The sequence below is a fragment of the Oryza sativa genome, chromosome 12 (genome assembly GCF_034140825.1).
Source record: "Oryza sativa Japonica Group chromosome 12, ASM3414082v1".
Taxonomy (NCBI): Eukaryota; Viridiplantae; Streptophyta; class Magnoliopsida; order Poales; family Poaceae; genus Oryza; species Oryza sativa.
In genome coordinates, this window is record NC_089046.1 from 1,626,173 (window position 1) to 1,641,479 (window position 15,307).

The 15,307-nt window shown below is 37.5% G+C and overlaps 2 protein-coding genes across 5 annotated transcripts; both read right to left on the bottom strand.

Annotated features, from left to right (window-relative positions):
• Positions 1 to 210: 210 nt before the first annotated feature.
• On the bottom strand, positions 211 to 2,676 carry LOC9270965 (large ribosomal subunit protein uL10-like). Its single transcript, XM_015762837.3, has 5 exons — positions 2,326 to 2,676; positions 2,175 to 2,243; positions 1,397 to 1,495; positions 925 to 1,317; positions 211 to 527 (listed from the first exon to the last, which is right to left on the bottom strand). Exons 1-5 carry the CDS (start codon positions 2,581 to 2,583, stop codon positions 384 to 386), a joined length of 963 nt encoding a protein of 320 aa, XP_015618323.1. The 5' UTR covers positions 2,584 to 2,676; the 3' UTR covers positions 211 to 383.
• A 1,694-nt stretch (positions 2,677 to 4,370) lies between these two features.
• Positions 4,371 to 15,058, bottom strand: LOC4351427 (protein ZINC INDUCED FACILITATOR-LIKE 1). 4 transcript variants are annotated; one of them, XM_015764311.3, is made up of 17 exons: positions 14,584 to 15,058; positions 9,265 to 9,305; positions 9,072 to 9,132; positions 8,884 to 8,986; positions 8,650 to 8,752; positions 8,480 to 8,533; positions 8,337 to 8,399; positions 8,206 to 8,255; positions 8,045 to 8,120; positions 7,440 to 7,640; positions 6,808 to 6,895; positions 6,320 to 6,405; positions 6,129 to 6,236; positions 5,732 to 5,776; positions 5,561 to 5,649; positions 5,054 to 5,097; positions 4,371 to 4,818 (listed from the first exon to the last, which is right to left on the bottom strand). In XM_015764311.3, exons 1-17 carry the CDS (start codon positions 14,774 to 14,776, stop codon positions 4,799 to 4,801), a joined length of 1,425 nt encoding a protein of 474 aa, XP_015619797.1. In that variant the 5' UTR covers positions 14,777 to 15,058; the 3' UTR covers positions 4,371 to 4,798. The 4 variants fall into 4 exon arrangements, with proteins under 4 accessions (XP_015619797.1, XP_015619795.1, XP_066162645.1 ...); XM_015764309.3 differs by having other exon boundaries at positions 4,371 to 4,902; XM_066306548.1 differs by lacking the exon at positions 14,584 to 15,058 and adding an exon at positions 11,341 to 11,727.
• Between the last annotated feature and the right edge of the window lie 249 nt (positions 15,059 to 15,307).

Below are 15,307 nucleotides of genomic sequence, written 5' to 3' on the forward strand. Positions count from 1 at the left end.
CTTAGAATAAGTTTTTTTAAGGATCTATTTGTATAATGTTTTTACAAAGGACCAAAAGGTGAAAAGTCCAGTCTGGTAGTTCCCTAAATCAAAATAGTTCTTGAGCTGAGCATCAACCTGATTCCAATTCAAATCGTCTGTAGCAACAATTGCACAAGAGGATGAACAGAAAGATGATCATCGCACAAACACACCATGACACCAGAGGAATACGGGCACAACTGAATTGAATTGCATAATAAAGATAACATTGTTGGATACACGCTAAGGCCTAGATAGTTCTTGACTACCAGAAGCTTGAAATGCTAAAGATTATAGACAGACTTTGATGTTTAGAACTGAAACAAAACTTTCGACTTGGCAAAGATATGGCATCAGAGGCTTTAGTCGAAGAGGCTCATGCCCAGGTCACCGTCAGATTCTTCCTCGGGCTCTTCCTTCTTCTCTTCCTCCTTGGAAGAAGCTACAGCAGCAGCGCCACTGTCAGCAGCAGCAACAGGGGCAGCAACAGCAAACTTGCTGGGGTCCTGAGAAGAATAGGCAAGACAAATATGTAAGAAACTGTGGTGGTGAAATGCCCAAGTTCTCAAAAATCAGCATTAACTTAGCTTCCAGTAGTAATCAATATTTAACTGAGTCTTCATCGTGAATAAGAAAAGTAAACTGCAGTCTCAAGAAAGTGCTAAAAGCACTAAAGGCATATCAAACTAAGTGAAATAGCTATCATAGATAATTCAGTTTCTTACTAAACCATGAAATTCTCAATGATTGATTGATTGATTGTTAAGACCAGAACAAATAAGTTTGTGCCAAGACATGGGCATGCTACAGCTTAGTACCGCAATCTAATTATCAGACTACCTCAGACAATTCTTACGCATTTAGACATCAAAAAGGGAAATTATGAAATAGAAACTAGGTTACCTTCAAATACTCCTTGATCTTGTCAGCATGTGGGTATGAGTATTCGGTCTCCACAGCAACAGCGAGCACATTCTTGTACCCATTGAGGAACATGTGTGGCGCAGCTGCGATAGTTGGGTATGAGATTGCCAGGGACACTGAGGCAACCATCGAAACACCAGATGCAAACTTCTCCATCAGGTCCTCTTCAGTGAGGTCGAGCACCTCAGGGCTGAAGACTGACCCACTGTCGTACACATTGGTGATCACCAGCCCATATGAGAAGGGGCGGATACCAAGCTTGGCAAGCAGGGCAGACTCAGAGGAGCCAACCTTGTCACCCTTCTTAATGAGCTCTACAGGGGTGATAATTTCCACAGTACCCTTGTTAATCTTGGTGGGGATGTTAAGCACCTGTAACAAGATAGAACAGTGAGAACTTGTATTTGACTCTGAGGATAAACAATATGTTAACACATCGACAAATGATCACCTGGAAGAAAGAAGTCTGGGAGGGATCGAGACCAGTGTTTCCAGGGGGAACAACCACATCAACAGGAGCAACCAGACCAACACGAGCAGGAGCTCCAACCTGTTTTATAACAAAAACAAGATCATGGTTATTCACTCATTGGATAGCATCACAAGTTCACGACATAATGACCTAGTTAGAATTCTTACAGAGATCAGTCAGTACAAACTACATTGTAGTAGAAAAAGATTGCAGTGAAAAGAAAAACATAAACCAGCTAGAGACTTGAGCTACTCACACCATAACAAGTCAACTTTTAACATCATGACCCAATAGCCAATACTAGCTAATATCAAACCCTATATCTATATGTATCATTATATATGGCATCACATCATGATATAAACAATGGAATACTTGAGATATAAATAGCATTGGAAAAGTTACATAAGGTTGAAAATTGTACTTTCACATCTCACAGAACATCTAATAATACCACACACAGAGAATATATACAACGCATATGGATAAAATGGCACAACATAGAGCTAAATTCAAAGTAACCCAGCATATCCTATTATTATTTTCATAACTCAGCATGATCACCTTAAGATAGCACACTAAATCCACCAATTTCACTTACAGAACAAATTATGCCCCTTCAACCCAATGCAGTTTATTGAACACTATTCTGTTATGTTTTCTATTCTTGCAGTTTATTGAACACTGTTCTGTTATGTTCTTGCAGTGTATGTATTGAACAGAGATCGATAGCCTTGTACTTGGCTATCGATTATACCTTGTACTTGGCGACCTCCTCGCGGACCTCCTTGAGGTCACCCTTGGTGAAGATGAGACCAACGTTACCCTACAAACAACAAGAAAAACAGGTCAGGAAAAACAGTGGACTCGAGGTTAGGTATGAACATGGAAGAAGAAGGTGAACTTACGACGAGGAGGGGCATGAGCTCGAGGAAGTCCTTGTTGCCGGTGTTGTCGGCGTGCACCTTGATGCAGCGGCGGATGAGGGTGTTCTTCCCCATGAGGACGATGGAGTCGCCCCTGAGCCCCTTGCGGATCTCCTGCAGCTGGTTGGATCCCACGTTGTCGGCGACGGCGATGAGCACCTTGGTGTACTCGTCCAGAAGCTGGCACAGCTTCTTGTCGTACGCCACCTTCTTCTCCGCCTTGGTCCGCTTGATCGCCATTGCTGCGACTGCGAGTGCGAGCTCACACGAAGAGGACTCGGGGTCGGGGAGGAGGAGAGCAAGGCGGCGGCGCGCGAGGTGTGGGTTTAGGTTAGAGACAGAGACAGAGACAGGGAGATGAAGAAGAAGATGTGAGGCTGACTTGCTGGGCCCGCTGGGATTGGAGTTTGGGTTTGGGCCGTCGTATTGGGCTACACGATCGAAATGCAAAGGAATACCAGAGGCATGGCCTAATACGAGCGATTGTATCTAAAAAAATTACCGCAAATTTTTTTAATAAAAAACTTTTAGATATAATTATAGTATAATTGAAGTGTAACTGCATTGTAATTGGTAAAATCTAAACCGAGAAGCCTCTCGGTTTAGTGTTAACCAACGACGATCCAATTGTGAGAAGAATTACTGCTACACGTGCTGATGTGCGCGCTGTTTTTCCTCTTAGACATGTGTGTCTTTTTCTTCCTTCTTATAAAGTTTTCTCTCAAATTACTTATCCGATTTACAATCCAATTACACTATTGTGTTTGTTACAATTAAATCTTCACAACAAGATCTTACATGATTATATTACGATGAAAAAATATTTATATTTATAAATTACTTTTATTATATACTAAGTTACTTTTATAATATATATAAGTTACTTTCATATTTGACTAAATTACTTCTGTACATTCATAATTCTCTAAGTTGATTATTATTATTATTATTTTTAGTTAATTCTATATTTTGTGGACTTTATAAATCTTCTCTACACTGTACTTGCGAATTCACTCTACATAGTTTCTTATTTAAGCTCACTCACAATATAATTATTTCTACTACAGAGAGTTACTCCCCCTGTTTCATAATGTAAGTCATTTTAGTATTGCCCACATTTATATAGATGTTAATGAATCTAGATATAGTTCTAAATTAAAGTTACTTTCTTTTTGTTATAAGTTACTTCTATAATATATGTAAACTACTTTTAAGCTTTACTAAATTTACTTTTATATGTCTAAGAAGTGACTTAGTGAAATCTAGAAGTAATTTAGACATATCATAAAAGTAATATGTGATTTTTTATCAAAATATAATCATGTGAGATCTTGTTGTAAAGATTTAATTGTTACGAACACAACGGTGTAATCGGATTATAAATCGGATGAGTAATTTAAGAGAAACTTCTCTAAGAAGAAAAAAAACCATAGATATTGAGTGTACTAGTAGCTTTTTTTTGGAAAGAATGGTGTCTCTCTTTAGCACTATCCAGCTAGCACTCTCGGTGTAGTTGTGTCCATTGTAATTACATGTACCTGTACTATAACTACATTATAATTGCACTATAACTATGCTATAACTTATATAGATCTTGCATTCAACTATAGATTGGTTAGTATTAGGATGGTACGCGTGACATGTGTGAAAATTTCTAACATTTTTTTTCCTTCATGCAAAGATCTCGAGATGATCCGATGATCACAAATCTAAAAGTTTTGGGGGCAAAAAACTTACGAAAGTTTTTTTTTTAGAAAATTCGTTTTTCTTTTGTGATTATTAAGAATGCATATAGTTTTTGCTATATAGAAGTTACTCCAAAATATAAAAAGATTATTTTTAAGTTTGTAATAATTAAAATTCAATTAATCATGCACTAACGGGTTTTCTCGTTTAGCATCATCTTCATCGGTTTTGAACTACCATAGAAGAGCAGCTCCAACCAAGTAGGGGATCCACCCTCCACGGCTCACGTGTGGATTTATTATAAATGATGAACTTCCAATTGAAAAAGGGACAAAATAATATTAGCAATGTACTGATCTCGATTCCAGCAATAATTTCATTCTCAAGCTGATGTCACTTACAGAGTTTTACTAGTTACAATGTACATAGTACTATATTCATTATACTGGTAGAATGCTACTCGGTATACATGCTGGCTGGCCATGAAAAACCTAGCCATCAGTGGCCACCATTTACCCCAACTATATATATTCCTTTCGCTGAAATGCTGCAATTGCATATCTGGCACCTACCCCTCCGTCCCAAAAATAATCAAACCCTAGCTTTGATTCTTTGGGACAGAGTAGTACTCTCGCTTCTATCTATTGCTCCTGGGGGATCCAGATGAGCATATGTTATACCTTTGCTTCACACAGCGGGCTGCAGGGCTCATGAAATTGCCAACATCTGAAGTTCTGAAGAATCTAGATCTGTAGTATACCTGAACAGTCTAATTTGTATCGTGCTGCTCTGGTACGGCCAGAAAGGGTTTGAAAGTGAGGATAAGTCCAAGCAACTCGAAGAGATTCAAAAGAAAGAACACCATCTGATCACCTGTATGAGTGGAAGAAATTAATTTAGACAAGGATAAATTCTTACAAGATCTGTACTATTCTGAAATTTAGAATATTACACATCATCCCATTCAGATTTTGACAACAAAGGCATATGCCATGCAAAGTTTTCACAAGACAACAAAATTTACCTGGAAGGAAGGAAGCATGCTGGCGTTTTTGTGCCCACGAGAACCTGCATTAACGGAAATTTATTGAGATGGAGCCACAAAATTCCTAGTGCTATATTTTTTAAAATGTCTCGCAATTTTAAAATTTCTTGGAATGTATCATAGTTCAGAGGCTGATTTGATAGACCATCTCACTAAAATAACATGCGACTGTATTCAAAGTTGTCGTTCATGAATCATGACACTCCTGGACCATACTATAACAATAACAGTACAATGCATAAAACTCTTCTTTTTTTATGGAACATAATGCCTGGCGTTGGTTATAAAGTGCTTCAGAAAAGACCATGTGGATGCTTGACATGGTCCATTACATCCAGTAGCAAGGGAGCACTAGTAAATCCAACATACTTTAGGAGCTTCATAGCTTCAAACGCATTTCCTTTAAATATACTAGTCAAAAGTTTTAAAAATGAAAGTATACTCATAAAACATTTTACATGGTTACACTAAATAAAGTATACTCACACAATGCCCGCCCCTGCTGGAGCCACTGCCTTAAAAAAGGACATTCCTGTCATTGCCAAGCCATTAGCAGCCCCTCGTTGGTCTTGAGGCTGTAAGCAGTTTTACAATCATCAATCAGAAGCAATTTTGTATAAAATGTTGTCGAAATTAACCATTATCTTGGGTACATACCACAGCATTATTTTGTAGGATGAAACAGCCTGTAATGATGGTAACCTAACATAGTATAGCATAAATTAGAAGAGAGTGTAACAAGAACCTATTTATACATTAACATTGATAAATTTTCATCAAAGTTGCAAATACATAAGATGAGAAAATAATTTTATATGTGCTGTCTTGTCTTGTATAATCAACTCCATTTTCACCACAAAAGGTCAGATTGGATAATAATAATAGATGTATATCATATTTATCTTGTCCTATTGTCGTATAAAAATTTCTGAGTTAATGTCTGTCACTTGGCAAACTGCAGTCCTTAAATATCAAAGCTACCTTTTTCTTGCACAAATCGGCCCTGAAAATCGCATACATAGATTCCTAAAATTTGACATGGAAATATACTCACACCAAGATTATTTTTTATAACTGACGCAATGTTCAGTATGATCGTTAATCCAGGTCCCGATAGGTATGTCATATAAGGATATGCAAAGAGAATAGGTATGCACAGAATCTGCAAGATAAAGAACAGTAGGTAAGACATTCAGAAAAAAAGTGATACACTTCCCAACAATATAATGGAAACTCTTTACTCACAGCTGCAATTCGAGAAGCCTTAATATGCCCTATAACCTTATTGATACGAGGATAAATGAAGAGTTGATACACAAGAAGACTGACACCTGAAAAGAAATTGCCATTACAAATAACAGAAAGTTGAGCCACAAAAACATTACTAGATGAAGTATAGAACTTGGATGTTCTATCTGGCTTGCAAGCACTGGCTAATAACACTTTTCAGCAGACTACTCCCAATCCACAGAACTCAAGTTAAATTTTCCATAGTAATATATAAGCATTTTTTACACGGAAGAATGTGAAATTCAGTTAGAAACCTTAGAATCGTTCAAATTCAGTTTCTGGTTGGTTTTTGTCTAAGCTCAAGCCTTTTCAGTTCTTGGCACTCTATTTTAATCAGCAAACAAGATTTGGTCGTCTAGGAAGAAAGTACAAGAAAATACATGCATCATTTTCTGCAGGATACTATCATCAATAGCACTGGTAAAAGCACAAGAAAATGCTACCTGTGATTGCAAGCACTTGACCCACATCTTCAGATGACAAACTCAGCCCACCGTACTTCCTGTCACTTTCTGCCCATAGAGAGAATATCTGAAGTTGATCCCAAATAGAATTAGTACTAAAAACACAGGCTATGGTTGGCTTATCTTCAGCCGGCCCAGCTAAAAGAAACACAGGCTAAATTTTGTTTTAAACAAGTAATCCAAATTCCAAAATCTAGCAGATATCTGCATTAAGTGAATCTAAAAACAATAGAACTGTAGAAGCTACTTATAACTGTAGCAAGTCTTATAGAAAATGCCCAATCCTAATTCACCAGTGATTGATACAAGTTGAATATTTTTATGCTAAAGGCATTTTGAAGTACAAATTATCTTGCACAAGTCTTTAATATTGCATCATCTGTAACTAAATAATATATTAATCCCATGTAATCATCATACACTTTATTATTATCATTATAAGCTTGTATATTTTGGCATATATTTCGATATAAAATCATGCTGAACATCGCACGTTGTCTGCTGAAATGCATATTATTTCTAGTGATTAACTGAGTGTAAACCACATGAGCTAACAATTTATATGCAAAGCAGTAGCAAACCATCCATAGATAATAGCAAGAACAATATACCTCTGTATAAGCCATATCATGAAAGGAGAAGACACAATAGAGAATTATGGAGGACATCAAGGGCCAATTTCTCAATAAGCTCTTCTTGCAGTCCAAACTACCATTTTGGTCAGCCTTTTCTTTTGGATCAATCAAATGGCTCTCCAAAGCTTCAACAGTTTGGGATCTACTTGCATCAGCTTTATGCTTGTGTAATGTCTCCTAAAATACATTTCAAGTTACTTTACAACTATACAAAAAGAATTAATACAAGGTACCGAAGAATTATCCTTTCTCACTATGAGTCATGCTAAATATTGATACTTCTGCTAATGCACAAGTTTTTAAGAGAGGAAATATAAATTTGACTTCAAAAAGTAACAAAAGAGACTATTAATTCCTGATGAAGTGGAACAACCACATTAGGATAAAATGCAGATTATCTCCGTTATAATTACCAGTAACTGATTTTGGTTGCTAAGCATGCAGCAAAACTTTTGATTTCTTTTTTCAGATCCATGTCATAAGATCTTCCACAGTGCAAATATATCAAATACAACTAAATATATGACAAATTACACTGATTGCATATTTTGTGAAGCTAGCAATAATGGAATCTGACTTACTGGCATCCATATGCAGCCTATGAGAACAACAGCAGCAAAGACTGATATGCACAAGCAGGGTAAGAAATATGGGAACCTGAAAATTTTCCAACAAAAGTAAGTATTCTGTAGATGAATCATAAAAAACATTTTGTTGGGCGTTGGCACACAAGAAAGAATACCTTGCAAACAGTGAGTCAGGGGAAAAGACATTGGGAAATTTCTCTGCAGGCTGCCATAAAAGAAATCGTATTAAATGTAGCTACAATGTTAAAAAAAACTCCCTAACATTGTTCAATTCTCTGTGACATACCTGTGAAAGGTAGCCTCCAATAGCTGGACCAATGATAAGACCTATTCCCCATGCTGTGCTAACCTAATATTAAAAAAAAATCAAAATCAACACAATTTAAACAGAAAAAAATTAATAACAGAACAGTATGGCATGTATTTTACAAGTGACAATGCAAGAGCTTCATGTTCAGGTCGGCAAACTTCAATTGCATAGGCCTGAAAGGACAAATATAAATTGATCAAGAACAACATGACCAGGTACAAGCATTCGAGGAAAAAAAAAACATGACCAGGTACAAGTACAACAAAGGAAAGTTTCAACTTTATTGTACCTTTATTGGCCCAAGTAAACCATTTAAAGCACCAAGAAGGAATCTTGTAGCTATTGCCATCCAATAGGTGAAACTAAGCCCAAATAGCGTATTAAATATGACCCTGGTTGGTTATACCAAGAACTTAGTTAGACAAACACCAATAAAAAGAAAAGGAACTGCAATACCGGAGTAAACTAGGTTGTGCCAGATATCAACTATTATTTCATATAGAGGAGGAAAAATATCACTAACACCGCAAAAATGCCAAACACAACAACTGGTTTCCTCCCAATACGATCTGCTGCTATTCCCCAAACAGTTGAAGTCAAACATCGACCGAACATAAACGAAGCACCTATAAGGTAAGTAAATAAGGAATCAGTCAAGGTGAGAGCCAGAGTTAATCTTAAATTTGAACAAGCAATTCATGAGAAATTTACCCACAAAGCCGGCATAGAACCCAATATCTTCTGTCCTTTTTGCAACATGCAAGTCTCTTATCTGTGTAATAAGACACGTCTTGAAGACTTAATTGCTAGAGTAGAGATAGTCGTCAAAAAAGGAGATAAACTACCCACAAGAAAAAAAAAATCTAGTTTTAGTCATCAAAAGAAGACATGAAAATAGACATACCATGAAGTACAAGAAGGGGAACAATGATGATATTGGTAAAGCTGAAAAGGACAGGGACAGAATTAGAAATCTTGAGTATGCACTGAAAATTTATGTAAAAAAAAGAATAGATGGGATATGTGGTTACGATAAATACATTTAAAACTTTTGTAGATACAAATGGTGATAACAATATTTATTATATTATTACTTAGATGATGATATCAGGGGACTACTTGAGAACTTCTCTAAAAACAACTACATGATGCTGGTGAGAACAGGGATAATAAAAGAAGGTATTATGGCTAGATATAGAGCTAGTTGCACTTGAAATGAAGAAAATTTGAAGTGCTAGATGCTTCTCAGATTTTGACTGTTCCACTCACATTTTTTTAAGCAATACTCTCAAGGAAACAAGATAGCACTCAGTATCCTCAACATCAGATAGGACACAGTGTTCAAGTAGACAAATTAATTTCATGTTCCACTATTGTAAAAGAGAAAGACTACTGTTCAATGCAACCATGATGAAGGAGCTCATGCAGAACACCAGAACAGCACATGGAACTTCACCCCTAAAAATATGCACAATTACATATGCTTATATAGGACACGTGGGAAACAAGTCATGCATCAGTTCCAAGTTTACAGTTTACATAAATGACCTTTATCACGATTTGGAGCAGTATAAAAAAATCTGTTAAAAAACATTACATCATTAAGGAAAATCAGTTAAAAGGCATTTTCGCATATCAATATTGCATTGCAGACTGAATGCTATGTATCTAACACGGAGTAGGACATTTCAGTGTATGCTTCTGCTGACTGTTGACATAGATGCCATGTAGTGTTGTGAAAATTTCAGCAACCGAGGTAGGTAAAAAAGATCACAAACACAACGAAGAACCTAAAGATCTACAAGGTCTGAATCAGCATCACCTACAGTCCCATCATTGGAGATCCTATCAATGAAGTTGCTATTGGTGCAATGAAAGATTACAGGAATTAATTATGTGCCCAATAAGGTTTGGATGACTGGCACTATGACATAACAGGAATTAATTGCGTATCTAATATTGTTCGCACAGTGATCTCCCTCAAACAATAAATTTTCTAGTTAACATAATAGACCCCCCAGCTAACCCACATCACATGAACCAGGACGTGGCATTACTAGTTTGCAACTGTAACACCATGGACAACGTAATGACCGGTGTAAACGGTCGTCGTGTGTAGTATGAGTCGGAGCATCACAGCACATTGTAATTAACGGTTGTAAGCAGCACTGAAAGCAAATATGGAGAAGTGCGTAGTAAAAACAGCAACAACATGTCAACATCCCCCTATTATAGAAATCTTGTTGAGGCAATTGGCTTAACTAACTTGGTCCTGTTAATCTACTATTATAGAGAATCAGCGATTTCCCCACAGGAACAGGAATCATTGACATGACTGAACACCGACCAAACCCATATGGAACTGCACATGGACATTGCAGTAACATGTAGCATTTGCAAGAAAGAAGACATGTTCCTACAGGTACCAAGATCCCCAATGTTGACATGCTGTCATGTTCCTACGTGGTACCAAGATTCTCTTTGTTGGCGATATTCAGTCAACTCATTCGTACTACACTAGAAAAAGAAAAATCCTAGAAAACCATGAGTTAAAAAAAAAAACAAGAACTTTCTGCATAATGAGGGTACGTTTGGATGTTCAGCTAGGTTGAGCTATAGCTGAAATGTGCAAACTAGCTCATTTCAGCTATGCTGCTCTTGCCCAAGCACCACATTTGGTTTCCTTGCTTTTACCCCACAATGAGAAACAGTTGCCAGATTTTTTTTTCCCCTCACGCATGCGCTTGTTGCTGTTGAGAGAGAGAGAGAGAGAGAGAGAGAGAGAGAGAGAGAGAGAGAGCCAATTCGGCTGTCCTGCTGAGCAAGGTTTTTCTAGCCCATCAAGGCTAGCTTGCTCCTGAAAGCTAGGATATTTTACTTGTACCAAAAACCAAGACTGGTTAGAAAATCTTTAGCCAAGGATCCAAACACACCCTGAATGTCACAGGTTGCAAAAAGGGGGGGAATGTTCCATACATACCGGCGGTGAGGCAGATCATCCAGAGATAGAGGAATTCCTTGTAAGGCAATCCCCTGTAGACCTCCTTCTTGCGATCGTAGGCACAGCCGGGGCAACCTTGGTGGTAGTCCCCCTTGAGCAACGGCACCTCCTCTTCCATCCCCTCCTCTCCCGCCCGGCAAGGGCAATGCGACCCCCCCAGAACAAACAGGGAGGCTCACCCTCACCCTCGGCTATCAATCGGCAAAAGAGGAGAAGCTCGGCGGCGAGGGAGGGAGGGCCTGAGATTGAGAGGAGAGGAGGAGGCAAACAAGGAGAGGGCCAATGGCCAACCCAACAAGGAAAGCCAGCAACAAGAAGAGGTGGAAGAGGAAGCCAAAACGAAGCCGTGGTCGTCGCTAAAATTCCACGGCGCGCATTGCCACACACAAGAATATGTTTAGCTCCATGGAGGTGGGTGGAAGTGGAAGTCATTTATTAATACTAGTATTAGGATTACTAGCACATCAGCACAAGAGAACAACAGATTTGCAACTCATTTATTATGTTCCATCAGCACATCAGCATGAGAAGAAAACAAAAGATTTGCAACCTCACACTGGCTTGATGTGGAATTTGTGCATTTTTCATATTCCGAACTTCATACTCGTTCTGAAACTTTCTAAATATTCAAATTTAATATTTTTTTTGGACTTGGCATTTTTCGTGTTTCAATTTGTACTACTTATGCCTATATATGTACACTATACTCAAATCTGTGTATGTTCCTATTGTATGTTCGAATTTTGAACATATTTTTTAGACTTGAATTTTTTTCCTTCAACTTTTTCACGAACACATTCAGATCCTTACGTCTCCCAGACATGTACAAACAGTACCGTCACAATCATCTTCAAATATTTTCTGTGGATTTCAAGACTCAGAATATTCAGAGATCGAGCAATAGTAAATATTTGATGAAAGCGAACTTAACACATGCATGTACATATGGGTTCGTATATTGTACCATCTCCATATTTTAATGTATAACACTGTTGACTTTTTATCGAACGTTTGATCATTCGTCTTATTTAAAAAAATACGTAATTATTATTTATTTTATTGTGACTTGATTCATCAACAATTATTCTTTAAGCATGACATAAATATTTTCATATTTTCAAACAAAATTTGAATAAAACGAGTGATCAAACGTTGGTTAAAAAGTCAATGACGTCATACATTAAAATACGGAGGGAGTACGTGATACACGCCAAAGTTCACATGAGCCACCAACAGTTGGACAAAGCGACAAAAACTCTATCCGACTTGGGTGGTTGGAGCTCCACGTCACATATAGCTCCATGCATATTTGGAATTAGCATGCAATGCTATAAACTCACATTATACCACGAAAAGTGAAAATAATTATTTAAGGGCACAAACCAATAATTAGATGTTAAAAAGTGATAAAACAGATTATAGAAAGTATATCATGGAATTTCTATATAGGAGACTTTTGTAAAAGTCATGGTGTTTAACCGATCGAAAAGTGCACCTTTATCATAGAACATGATTGAAATTATGGGCGAACAGGCTTTAGGGTGTGGGCAGTGAGAAATCACATGTTAGTGGGTTTTTCTTAAAGAGATAGTGCTTATACACACATGTAAGGACGTACGAAAAGAGTGCAAACGAACCGGTTCGCTTTTTAAGTAGTAGAGATATCATCTTACGTAGACTTCACTTAAAACTTGATGGTCTACTTAAAAATTTTAACTCCACTGGATATGCTTTTGTTCTCAATTCGATCATGAGCCGGTTATATAAACTAGTATACAATTCCCTTAATATAGCAAGTTTATTAAACAACTCATTTTATTGTTGCACACATGCAGCCAACGGCGGAGGCACTTCCCGAACGGGTTGGGCGGCCGCGTGAACTCCACCGCTACTGTCTCTATTACCGTTAGCTACTTATACGAGTATAATACAAATTGAAATATCGTATGAGCCGCTATCTTGTTTTTCTTTCAAAATATGGGAGACATTATGAAAAACCATACGGCCAGGTTAATAAAGTAAAAAACAAATTTACAGAAGGTAACGTGGATGAAGTGAAGTCTGAGTAAGCGCTAATCATGCATGGAGCAATGGTTGGCTTGTGCTAATCAAGAAACGAGAATATAGGTAGTACAAAAGCAATGAATGAACCATTAAGCTCACGAATTTAATCTCAGCAGGTCAGGTCATGTGCGAGTGTGCGACCGTCTGCTACACATGCACACGCACCCTGCCATTGGCGGTTTCAAGTTTCAACCTCTAGAAATCTAATCTATGGACTGTAAAAAAAAAAGCTTAAAATTGTATCCCTCCGTCCCAAAATATAAGCATTTTTAGCTATAAATCTAGACAACAAAAAGTTGTTATATTATGGGACGGAGTAGTAATAATCAGCTAATTTGGGCTGCGTTTAGTTCCCCGTCCAAAATTTTTTTAAGTATACACTAATAACAAAACAAATTACAGATTCCGCCTATAAACTGCGAGACAAATCTATTAAGCCTAATTAATATATTATTAGCAAATGTTTACTATAGCATCAAATTGTTAAATCATGGCGTAATTAGGCTCAAAATATTCGTCTCACAATTTACATGCAAACTGTACAATTGGTTTTTTTCTTCCATATTTAATGCTCCATGCATGTGTTCAAATATTTGATTTGATAGAAAAGTTAAAAGTATGAAGGTAACTAAACACACAGCCTTGGTAGTTATTTCTTAGAGCTAAAAAATTGGTTTTCTAGCTTTCTACTTCTATTTTATTTTGTTAATTCAACAACTATAACTTATTAGAGTACGAACGAAAAGTTAAATCGCTTGAAGAGCTTCTGATTATCATAAGAAGCTACAGCTATTCAGAAACCCCTCGAATAAGCCATTGCTAAAATTGAACGGTTGTATGAGGTGCACAAATCTTAAAACAAATCATAAAATTAGTAATTATTAATTTGATGATTTTGATTAATTGAAGGGACTGTATGTATATATATAGCTCTCCAATGTGGCTGCATGATCAATGGAGAATATATATATATATATATATATATATATATAGGAGAAACTAATTAAGCAGACTCATCATGATAAAACTCGCTAAAATATGGAGATCAAATGAGAAAGAGAGGAACGGAATCAGCTGCAGCTGCAGATCGATGAGAGCGCGATTGATGATGCATGTGGGTGTGGGTGGAAGAGAGAATAAATGAAGGGAGGCTATTACCTGTGCAGAGCGTGACAATCCAGACAAAGAGGAAGCTCCCGTAGGGGATGCCGTAGCTCGCGGCCTTCCGCCGGTCGACGACGCACCCGGGGCACCCCTCAATGCAGTACCCATCGTCCACGCCGGTGCCGGTGCTGCCCTTCTTCTCCAGCAGCGGCGCCGCCGCCTGCCGCCGGCGTCCATGATCACCCATCAATTCACCGATCTCGCTCGCCGAGATGTCGATCTCTCTGACTCGATAGACCTTGCTTCTGTCTGAATGGCTGTATTGTATTGAATAACTGATGGGTAGTTGTTGAGATCGATTAACTATTGCCTGCTGATCGATCGATCGATCGATCGATCGGGAATCAGCAATAAATAAAGAGAGTGAATGGGCACGTGAGGCTCGCAGCTAGCAGAGGGACTTGCTTGCAGTTGCAGAGCAGAAAACGCATGGAACAGAAAAGCCGGAGGGGAGAAGACAAGTCGAAACAGGCTTTCCGTTGTCCAAATAGTATATGATTATATGATGGACTTTTGTTGTTGGAGGCTATGTTTCTTTACTTGTGTATGTCGGTTTATGTCATCTTAAAAAATTATTAATAAATTTAATAAAAAAGATAATAAAATAAATTAAATATGTGGGGGTGTCACTCGACAAATATGTAAATTCAATTTAATATATATAACTTAAAAAATAAATTTAACTATGAATGACATGTTTTATTCTGAGTTAATTTAT